General features: G+C 36.5%; 1 protein-coding gene and 1 long non-coding RNA gene across 2 annotated transcripts; both read right to left on the bottom strand.

Annotated features, from left to right (window-relative positions):
• Nucleotides 1-250: 250 nt before the first annotated feature.
• LOC137246439 (protein SPT2 homolog) lies at nucleotides 251-4,824 on the bottom strand. The gene is made up of 3 exons (XM_067777533.1): nucleotides 4,698-4,824; nucleotides 704-904; nucleotides 251-641 (listed from the first exon to the last, which is right to left on the bottom strand). Exons 1-3 carry the CDS (start codon nucleotides 4,755-4,757, stop codon nucleotides 453-455), a joined length of 450 nt encoding a protein of 149 aa, XP_067633634.1. The 5' UTR covers nucleotides 4,758-4,824; the 3' UTR covers nucleotides 251-452.
• Nucleotides 4,825-5,354: 530 nt separating this feature from the next.
• On the bottom strand, nucleotides 5,355-5,785 carry LOC137246438 (uncharacterized). The gene is made up of 3 exons (XR_010951493.1): nucleotides 5,669-5,785; nucleotides 5,570-5,600; nucleotides 5,355-5,463 (listed from the first exon to the last, which is right to left on the bottom strand). It is a non-coding gene; the product is annotated as an uncharacterized lncRNA (long non-coding RNA).
• Nucleotides 5,786-11,526: the final 5,741 nt, after the last annotated feature.

The raw sequence follows: 11,526 nt of genomic DNA, 5'->3' as shown, positions 1-11,526 counted from the left end.
TGCTTTGTCAAAAATTGCTGTTTATTTTACGATTTTATATTTTTGTAATTTTATTAAAAACGCCAGTACGAAGAGCATTTGTAATATTAAGCACACATGTACGTACTTTTATAAAAATTATACATATACATACAAATTGCTTTAATGAGCCACATATTTGGAATTCAAATGTAAGTTATTCTTCTACTATCACTTATTATTATTAATTCCATTTTTTTCTTTTGCGTCAGCAACCGCTCGGGCTCCTTCTTAACAACTGGTAATATGTCAATAGGTTCATTTTGTTTTTGTTCAGCTAACTTAAGTAAAGCTTGAAAATCCATTGGTGGTGGGCAGTGGTTTTCGATTATTTCTACGCTGTTGTTCTTCTCCACGCTTCTTTCGTTCCTCTTCCAATCGTTCAGCTTCTGGATCATAAAGTGTTTTCGAAGAGCTCGAAGAATGCGGGTGGACTATGCTTGGTTCTTTATTGCTACTACTATTACTTGTAGATGTACTTGCGGTGGACGTGATGCTCCTTGTACGCTGCGCTCAATTTCGCGTGTCAATGCTGCCTTAACGCACTCTTTCGTGCCTGAGAGGTCTTTAGGAGATTGTGGACGACTTTGTGCAAATCCTTTATCCTCATTGACGTCTTTTACCTAGAATAAAGACAATGGTTTATTAAATTTTACTTATTCAAAGGTATTCACATAATTTTTACCTTTTCAATATATTTTGCATAGAAAGCATTGGCTTCTGTTGAAACATATCCATAATCATCCTGATCAGTCATGAAACCCGCAGTATTATCCCCATCAACTGCATCTTCTAATACAGACTTGTTGGTAGATTTTGTGACTTTAAGCATTTTCTTTATCTTATTTTTGGATTTCTTGTCTCGCATTGACAGCAAATATTTACTCTGAAAGTAGAATCGAAGAAAACGAAAAAGTTACATTAACATGAATATATGGTCACAAGGATTTTGCGGAAAGGAGGTGGGATTGGAAAATTCTTCGACGATTCGGCGATATCTCAAAACGGCGTCTACCTATGGAACTAAGGATCACTCCCTTTTAAAATACGCATTAACACCTTTCATTTGATACCCATATTGTACAAACGCATTCTAGAGTCACCCCCAGATATCTCAATCGTGAGCGCAGAACTCGTAAACTGCGTCAAATGGCAGCCGATGGTAACATTGGCATCCGACCACCTGCCCATACTTATTTCGCTCGAGCGTACCGCCGACTTCATCGTCACCGATAAACGCACTTTCATAAACTTCAAAAAAGGAAAGTGGGAAGAATATAAATCTTTTACAGACAACCGCTTTGCTGCCCTCCCTATCCCGACTGATGCCCGCCAAGGGAGCGTGCTTTCCGTAAGGTCATTGAATCCGCCTCGGCACGTTTCATTCCCGCCAGGAGAATTCCCAAAGTCCGGCCCACTTCCCGGCGGAGGCCGCAAACTTAGCGAGAGAACGTGACCTTATAAGACAGCTTGATCCAGGCGACCCCCAAATAAGGGATATAAACCAACGCAACAGATTGCTTGTGGACGAACACAAGCGGGCGAAATAGGAGGAGCACCTAAGAGGGTGTAACCTCTCTACTGGTGTGGGTAAACTTTGGTCCACCGTAAAGTCCCTATCGAATCCGACTAAGCACAAAGACAAAGTTTCCATCGCCTTTGGCGACAAAGTGCCGTCGGATGCGAAAAAATGCGCGAGCGCTTTCTGCCGACAATATATAATGCATCCTACGGTCGACAAAGATAGACGGAGAGCCAATAGACACGCACATAAACACAAATACAGCGCGTCACCAATCACCATCACCTCTAAAGAGGTTGAGGACGCCATTGGTCGCGCTAAACCATCCAAAGCAGTGGGCCCAGACGGCATAGCCATGCCGATTCTTAAAAGCCTAGGGAAAGAGGGTTTCAAATATTTAGCGCATGTCTTCAACCTGTCTCTTTCCACCTTTTTCATACCCGAGAAATGGAAAATGGCCAAGGTGGTCCCGCTACTAAAGCCTGGGAAACCAGCTAACATAGGAGAGTCGTATCGTCCGATATCTCTCCTATCGCCAGTGGCAAAGACGCTTGAAGCCATTTTGCTCCCTTATTTCCAAGCAAATTTCCAGCTAGCCTCTCATCAGCATGGCTTCAGAAAACTCCATAGCACTACCACCGCGCTAAAAGCATTTTGAGGAAATACGGCACCTGAGAACCCAGCCGTATGAAGCGAAAAAACACAAGCAGGTCCTCAGTGAACTCCACAAACAGGCGTCAGACCTCTATGCCAGGAATTGCCAGGTGCATCCTGTACTCAAAGAACAATACCCTAAACTTGCAGAAGAGGAACGCAACCTCCCCAGGGAAACGCGTGTCACTCTTGCTCAACTTCGATACTGTAACATGTTAAACTCTTACCTATCCAGAATCAACCCCGACATACAAAATGTATGCCCCGCTTGCAATGTGTCCCCACATGACACCAACCATCTCTTTAATTGTAATGTGGAACCAACGCCTCTAACACCCCTTTCCTTATGGTCCACCCCTGTTGAAACAGCAAGTTTCCTTGGACTCCCGTTAGAGGATATTGATGACAATTTGTGATCGGTCGCGGCTGTTAGGTGGGGCGAAGCATTGCTACAACAACAACAGTGAAAAGGTAATGCAGCGGGAACAATTTGCACCGCCTAGCACATGGTCATGTAAAATTCGCCATTTGAAATCACGCAAAAAAAATAGATAGATGGCAAACTATTAGTGGCTCAGAATGTAGTAGAAAGGAACTAGTTTTGAACTAGAGATTCTCCTTATACCTTTATGACACTATTTACTATTTATTTCTATATTATTTCTCTGTATTTTTCTATTATATTTTTTGTCGCCTTCCCTCCTAATACGATTTCACGACCGGTGTAAACTAAATTCCCAAAACCGAACGAAATACAAGGAAATTACAATCTAAAAACATTACAATTGCGCTTTAATTGTTTTATTACTATTAACTTATTATTATTTACTACTAGAAGACCCGGAAGACGTTGTCCTGCCCTGAATTTGACCAATCTGCATACATTTTAATAAGCCTTTTCCGTCTGACTCTGCCCACATTCCACATATCCACATTCTATAAACACATACTAGGGGTACCCGCGTCCACGTTTTGGCCTATATCTCGAGACCCTAGTCACCCAGGGGTATGAAAATTACCCTCTATTAAAGCACTCATCAACAGCTTTCATTTGATATCAATATTCTATAAACACATTCTAGGGGTACCCGGGTCCACTTTCTGGCCTATAGCTCGAGACCCTAGTCACCCAGGGGTATGAAAATTACCCTCTACTAAAGCACTCATCAACAGCTTTCATTTGATATCCATATTCTATAAACACACTCTAGGGGTACCCGGGTCCACGTCTTGGCCTATATCTCGAGACCCTAGTCACCCAGTCACCTATCCTATGTTTCAAGTTAGATAAAACTACACACGGGGTGCAAAACAAATTCAAAATCGGTTCAGTAGTTTAGGAGTCCATTGGCCTCAATTGTGTGACACGTGTTTTTTATATATTAAGATTATGTATTTTCTGGAAAGCCGAAGGTGGAGAAATGGTTGCGGAAATCTTCGGCCACGAGCAGCATTTGCATTATATTGGCTTGAAGAATATCTTAATAATAAAATTTTTAAATACACATTTTTTCTGAACTTCATGAATGTGTGTATGTGAAAGAAACAAGATTTTCAATGAAAATTAAAATTTTAACAAGTATAAAATTCACTATTCAGTCAACAAATATGGTCAGAAAAGATTCAGAAAGCTGAATTAAAAATGATTATAAATTTTTGATCACCCAAAGTAAACACATTTGATTCTAATATGTTTCCAAAATCTGACTGAAAAGCTATATTCAGTTTTTGTTCATCAAATGTAAGTATATTTGGTTATTCTTTTTGTTGGTTTTTATGAAATATTAAAATTTAATCATCAAAGGACTTCAAAAATTATGCCAAAAAGTTATCGAAAAATGTTTTTCAGTTTTTGATCATCAAAAGTATTCATATTTGATTATTTCTTTTGCTCAATTGTATGATAACTCATTATTTAGTCAGAAAGAGTAATCAAATTGAATTTATATGTTAGGAAATTCTAAATTCAATCATTTAAATGCTGAGTGGGCGAGTCAAAATAAAGTAGTGTCATACAGGTATTATGGTATGGTATGGTATGGAATTTAATTGAAAATTTATAAAATATAGTTGGTAAAAAGGTAAAAGTCTAGTTGAGGTGTCGACTGCTAATAGGCGTCGAATCAAAAAGCAGAGGTGTCATAACACATGCCTTGACCTCGACAACAATAATCCAAAGACGGAAAATGAAAATTTTAACTAGTTCAAAAGATATTAAAGAAAAACACCAAAAATGACCCGAGAGTCCCTCCGAAACCGGGGGGTGGGATTCGTAGTATTTTTGCGAAGAACACCTTTTTGCATTGGAGGCCTGCGGCCGCGATTATAAAAAATTACCCTGACCGGTCCACCAATGGGGTGGCATCAAAATTAAATGCGTGCAAAATCTATTTGTACACAAAATTTTTGCACGCGTATTAGCAGTCGACACCTCAACTAGACTTTTACCGGTAAAATTTTGTATAATATATAGAAAAAATTTAAACATTAATAGTCTACTCACATTTCTGCCTCCAATGGAAAGGCATGTAGTGGAACTCCTAATCCACATCCACCAATGCATACTCTATTAACCATTTGTCTGGAATAAGAAAAATAAATAAATAGATTAACTTAAAAATCCAGACCATTTCATCATATATTTGTACATTTGTGAAATAACTTATGGTAATTTTTTACTTTAGCTCACAACTGCTAAAACTCGACCAAAAATATCGGGAGAGGTGTCAAAAGAAGCGTTTTGATCCCAGGACCAAGAGCCGAGAGCGATCCTTGGGTCGCGTTTATAAAAAATTACCCTGGGTGGGTCCAACACCGGTTTGGAGACCAAAACTATAACGCGCAAAACACTTTTACCCACAGTTTTTCTTGTGGGTACTACAAAATCATCAAAATTACAACAACCATATTAAAATTTTCAATTTTGTTTGCAAATATCTCCGAAACGAAATAAAGCTTTGAATTTTCGGATTCGTGATCCTGGGTCCAAAGCGCGTCTTTTGACACCTCTCCCGATATTTTTGGACGAGTTTTAGCAGTTGTGAGCTAAAGTAAAGAATTACCATAAGTTATTTCACAAATTTACAATATTTACATATCGCCGGCCTCTCGCCAGAAAAATGGTTCTTCGTCTTCTGACAACACTCTCGACATTTTTGGACGGAGTTTTATCTGTAAAGCATTAACCATGTTTCTGGCCATGTTGGCGACGATATTTATGTTTAAAACTTAACAAATTGTTGTTGTTGTTGTTGGGAAAATGTTGATATCTAAAATAAAACGAAATATTATTAGTATTACACATAAACTTACAGAAATGTACATTTTAGAAATTGACAATAACTACATAATATAACACTTCATACAAATACCCACCGAATAAGTTTCCTTTGTTGCCTCTAGAAACCTGGAAAAGAAAAGAAATAAAGGAATATATTATTAAAATTCAATAATAATGTATAAATTAAATCTCACTTATACACTATTGTAGAAACGTGGAAATAAATTTTTGTAATTTCGTGTATGTATGTGTGCATATTCACATAACAGGGTTGCTTCAAAAAGGTTCAACGCTAAAAATTTAGAAACTTGTCAACTCAAATATTTATATTCTGTATAAAAAGTTTTGACAAAATAACTTTTTTAAGCATAGCACAGCATCTAAATGCGTGTTAGAGTGTAAGCAGTCTCTGGAGAGAATCGGGACAGTGAGAAGCATACATCTATATTGGGTCCCAGGGCATATGGGATTAGATGGGAATGAAAAAGCGGACGAACTAGCCAAAAAGGGCGCATCCCTTGAAGCTTGCTCCGTAGATGTCCCAATTAGATTGGGCGAGATTAAGCGAAGGCGAGAGGTGCACATGATCGATCAAGCGGGAAAGGCGTGGGTTCAAGCGCGGGGCTGTAAAGTGTCGAAGATTATGTGTAGGTCTTACAACCTTAGACTAACACAGTTGGTCCTCTCATTAAAAAGAGAGGACTGTAGACTCATGACGGGTACTCTGACTGGACACTGCCTTCTGGCGTCACATGCCTTTAAATTAGGCTTGGTCAGTGATAGCAGATGTAGGAAGTGGGGGTTGGAGGAGGAAACGATCGAGCACGTTCTGTGCTCGTGCCCTGCACTTGCCAGGCTAAGACTCCAGCTATTAGGAGTGATACAGCTGTCAGATCTAGAAGCAGCAAGTGGCTTAAGTCCTAGGAAGCTTCTAGTATTTGCCAAGAGGACGGAGTTATTTTATAACATAGGTCCTGGTTTTTGATAGGGTTTTTCAGTTTGGTCGTTAAAACAAACTTCTGGTAACACTACGGACTCAATCAGTCTATGTGAGGTCCTCATGGACCGGCCAGTTCAACCTACCTACCTAACTTTTTTAATTCTTATATCGGCATATATAGTTCTAAATATGCGCATATTTGTAGAAATGTAGAACGGTTTGATGTATTTTATGTTAATTTTTATTTGCTTTTCATGAAATTATGTTTTATGTGTCGGTGTTATGTCAATTTCACACATAGGCTTAATGAAATAATTAATGAACTTTTCTCCATTAAAGACCTAATTGAACTCAATCTTCCATACAAAATACAAATTTTTAATTATCTCATTATTGCTTTATTGAATGCCTAATCGAGTGAAAAATTGAATCGGTTTTGCTTAGAGCTTCGAATTTTATTGTCAATGTAAGAAATGACAATCAAAAATAAATTATTTTCAATAATTTACAAAAAATAGAAAAACACGAAAAAATTCTAAATTTAATTTTCGCTGCATTTGCTGCAAAAGCTAATATGGCTTTATCGAAATTAGTCACATATTTGGTTAGGAGCAACATCTATGGGTAGTTCCGCATGCATTTTATTTTGATTGTATTTATAGTTAAAAAGAAAACGGCTGCTTTCAATTTTAACTATTTTTTCTAAAAACGAATTATTTTTTGGGACTGTTGACAGATGTTCGCTTAATGGAACAAAAGCGCCTCTATGAAAAGGGAAACTTAATTATTTCATTAAATAGAATTGTGATTTGATTAAGTTTCTGTGGGAAAACGGTATTAGGCGAATGAAATGGAGCGAAATTATAAAACTTTGCAATTCTTGGGTGTTGTGGCGAAATAATGCGCTAAACTAGATTCATTTATTGAACATATAACTGAAAGTGATGTGAAATTATTATTTAACAAATAATTTTTTTTACCACCACGGCAGCCAACCATATAATTGAGCCATGGCAGGAAAAGTAAAAAAACCCTCAGGAACAAGAGTGAATAATTCCATGTGAAATTTTTCCGCCACGAAATAAAGTGAAAAAAATTGTACACCACAGCAACACTTTTGCGCCTACATAAACCCTGTTTCAGTGTTTTACGTTTTTGCACAAAACACTTTTTTACCGTTTTCAACCAAACCAACGACGACAACCCAGAATTTCCCGTTATGTTTTTCCGAAGTCCACCAATCGTCTCGACTTTTTCAATCATTCGGCGCATTCGGTAATGGTATCCATTTTGAATTCGCTGTCATTTTCGGTCTGCCGAATCCAGCGAGTGCTTGTCAGAATGCTTGACAGATAAGTCAACACACTTGTACTTGTACCAAAGAGGATAGATATATAAGAGACGTCAGTTTGCTACTCGGTGAAATAAAAAAAATGGCAGCATTTTTATTCGCTGAAAGCAAATGTTCTCGATAGGGTATCGGAAATTCTCTTGCCCACATATTCGTAAATTGTGCGGCGAAAGAGAAATAAGTTGAGTGACAGTTGAGTGAAGCAGCAAGCTGAAAAAGAAGACAAAAAGAAGAAAAGTGTCAAAAAGCAAACAAAAGTTTGCAAATTGTGAAATTTTTTGTGAAAATTGTGATAAATCAATTAATATTAGTGTGAAGTGTAAAAAATGTAAAATTTGTGCAGAAGATAATAAAGTGGAGTGTTTAAAAAAGGGTAAATCCATAAGGAAACCCATATCATTGTGTTGTGAAGTGTGTGTGTATGTCTGCTCAAAGATACGAAAATTTTGCAGACATCAAAATGTTGTGAAAATATTAAAAAAAATAAATAAATATAATTCTAAAGTGAATCAAATGCCAACAAATATTTATTGCGTTCAGAATTACGTGAAATGTAGTGCTTAAAAAAGTGCAAAAGCCACAAGTAAAGCCAACACATTGTTCTGTGCAGTATGTGTGGATGTCTGCAAAAGGAAAAAAAGTTTGCAGACAAGTAAAAATATTTTTAAAAACGTGAAAATTTAATAAATATAAGTGTAAATGGTAACAGAATAGAATTGTTTGGTGTAGCTGGTAAAGTGTAGGGATTACAAATAGTGTGAAAGCTACAAAGAAGACCAAAACATTGTGTTGTCGAGAAAGTATGTGGGTTGTCTGCTCCAATTGGAAAAGTTGTTAAAGAAATTGTGTGTGCTCTGTGATAAGGAAAATTGTTGTTTGTGATAAAGAATTTAACAAAACTGATATATTTGCTAAACATATATTGGATTTGTGTTTATAAAATCAATCCAATTATGTATAGATGTATATGTGTTTTGTTTACATCATAAAGAAAAAAGTTTTTGAGTGAGAGGATTGCGCCAATGGATTTAACTGTTACACCAAAAGGAGACAAAATTACAGTTAATCTTCTCGTGCAATTGCGCCAAAATGGGGCAAAAACTTCAATATCAAAAAGATTTTGGCGTGATAGCAAGCTTTTTGATATTTTGCGAAATAATTTACCAAATTCTTTGCATAAAAACAAAAAACAGGTTTTTTTCAAAACCATATTCAATAAATAATAAAAATTAAATTAAATAATCAATTAAAATAATGCCTGCTTTTCGGAAGTGTGGTGTTATCGGGTGCGGTAACAACTCGCGTTCGAAAACTAATTTATCGTTTTTCTCCATTCCATCGAATCCTGAGCTCTCCTCTAAATGGAAGGAGAACCTCAGGATTCAGGAATTCACAAAGTCGCGAAGCTACGTGTGCGCACTGCACTTTCTTCCCAATGCAGTGGGATATAATAGCCTGAAGGACAATGCCGTGCCAACGTTGAGATTGGGTAAGTATAAATTTTTTTAAGTGAAATTTGAGTAAATTTAAAATGAGTTTAGAATTAGTGTGCATGTGTTAAACCCCGTCGGCAAAACATTGTTGGTTGATATTTAGGAAAATTCAAATAAGGGTGTAAAGTGGGCTTGCCGGAGGGTATTTACATAAGTGTGTAGGTACACATTATGTTTGCGTATGCGTGTGTGTGTGTATGATATGTCTTTTGCATAGCACAGTGTGTTTGCTTAGGGAACCTGTGTTGTAGAAAATTGTTAAGGTATACCACACCTGTGTATAATGTTAATTTGGTATTAGGGATGGAAAGCTCCAATTACATCCCAATTTATAGGTATCGGCGGGGTGATTTTCAATCCATGTAGTTGTATGTATGTATATGTATGTGAAGATGAGTGACTGTACGAGGTGTGGCTTATTAGTTTAAGGTCCTGGGTAGTCTTTAATATTCTTTTCAGTTCTGACGTGATTATTATATAGTGCAATAGAGGGTGGTTGTTTGCACATACTCAGTGCTAGTGATATTCTAATCTGCTGTGATGGTAAAAACTGAAATTAGGGCGGCCCAAATGAATTAATTTTTTTTGTCGGTAACATATGTGTTTCTTTGTGTGTAGCGTAGTTTATATTGATTGTATATACATACATAAATGTATCGTTAGCTTAATTCACAAAGGCCTCAACCATTCGAATTTTCGAAACTGGCTTTTTCGAAAATTTTAAAATTATATACCAAATTACACTTCCAGGAAAAATTTTAAAGTGTTAAAACCACAGTACACATATATTTAAATATGTTGGTTAGGCCCTTTGTGATTAACCTTACGATATGTATTTGTAGAAGTTAAGTTATGATGCCTATTGCACATCTCTGCTAATTCAACAATATGCCTAGCTTCTCTACGTAGCCTCAAACAACTAGTTAGCAATCAAGTCAAATGGCAAGGTCAATTGATGCAGAGCAAAACAAACCAACAAATGATCATCGCTTTCCTAACAACAATCCAACTCAAATGCCCATCGCTTGCCTAACAGAGCTTGCCCAACAACAGCGCAACTAATCGCACAAAAGCACTACGTGACGCTACCATAGTAACATCATATGCAAGCCAACAGCATAACAACCCACTGCATACGATCACAGCATAGCAACATCATATGCACGGGCTTGGTATGCAACCCAACGGTAGAACAAGTAATCGCGCGTGGTTCTATCATAGTAACGGCAGGTTTAATATCCAGCCCAGCAACGCACTGCACAATGTCACTGCTTGCGCTTGCTTACCATAGCAACGTGATGGTCGTAGGCAGACATAAAGAGAAGCGTTAAAACTGATCGCGCGACGTCGCTGCTTGCACTTACCTAGCAACTTGCACTTATCATAGCATCACATGCGCTAGCAACAACAACTGAATGTGCGACCGTTTTACATATGATAACAGCAGCAGCAGAATGGCATTAGGAAAGGTATTTAAGGAGGCCTTTTGAGGGTAATTCAGTTTAATCAGAGAAGTTGCACGGTCAACTAATTAGTTGCTAAATATTTAACTGGCGCCCAACTATAGTGCAAACCCAAGAGTATAAAAAATACACATATCCTTTAAAGAAGAATTACAATAAAAAAAAAATAAAATCAAATAAAATAAAAAACAGTGCGAGTGCTTTAAAAAAAAAATTGATATATCCTTTAAATAAGGGTTATAATTAAAAACAAGACAGTGCAAGACATAAGTGTTTTTAAAAAGCTATATCCTGTAAATAAGGATAAAAACTAAAGGAAAATACTTGTTTTATTCAAAAAATTTTCTTAAATATTTATCCTTATCAAATAACGACATAAAAACAGTGACCATTAAAATAAACCAGTGTTCGGAAAAACTTTAAATGAAGTGAATGTCCTTCAAGGAAGTGTGAAAAAAAAGTAAAGTCAAAGAAAAATTACTGAATAGTTAAAATATATTAACTTAAAAGCTATTTAAAAAAAAAAGTGTACAGAAAAAGGAAAATAAAATCATCCTTATAAAATAAACCAATGTTTGAAAAACGTTATCTAAAATAAAAATCCTTGAAAAAGGATAAGTGAAAACAAACAGTAAATTCAAATAAAAATTAGTGAAACAACTTCGAAATAAATACCTATCCTTAAAAATATAAGAACAAGCATATTAATTTAAAGGCTATTAGGAAAATAGACAGTGTAAAATAAAGCATATAAAAAGTGGCAGAAAAGCAACCAACAATATTCTAGAGAAGAGGAAAATTAAAT

This window comes from Eurosta solidaginis, chromosome 3 (genome assembly GCF_040869045.1).
Source record: "Eurosta solidaginis isolate ZX-2024a chromosome 3, ASM4086904v1, whole genome shotgun sequence".
Classification (NCBI taxonomy): Eukaryota; Metazoa; Arthropoda; class Insecta; order Diptera; family Tephritidae; genus Eurosta; species Eurosta solidaginis.
Note: the sequence above shows the minus strand (reverse complement) of the source record. Positions and strands in the feature narration are given on the sequence as shown.

Bases quoted from the DNA above. Each gene is read 5' to 3' on its own strand.
- LOC137246439 (XM_067777533.1), bottom strand. From the start codon at position 4,757: ATGCATTGGTGGATGTGGATTAGGAGTTCCACTACATGCCTTTCCATT. The intron at 905-4,697 runs GTGAGTAGACTA...TTCTACTTTCAG, and splicing joins TTTCCATTGGAGGCAGAAAT to AGTAAATATTTGCTGTCAAT. The intron at 642-703 runs GTAAAAATTATG...TCTTTATTCTAG, and splicing joins ATGCAAAATATATTGAAAAG to GTAAAAGACGTCAATGAGGA.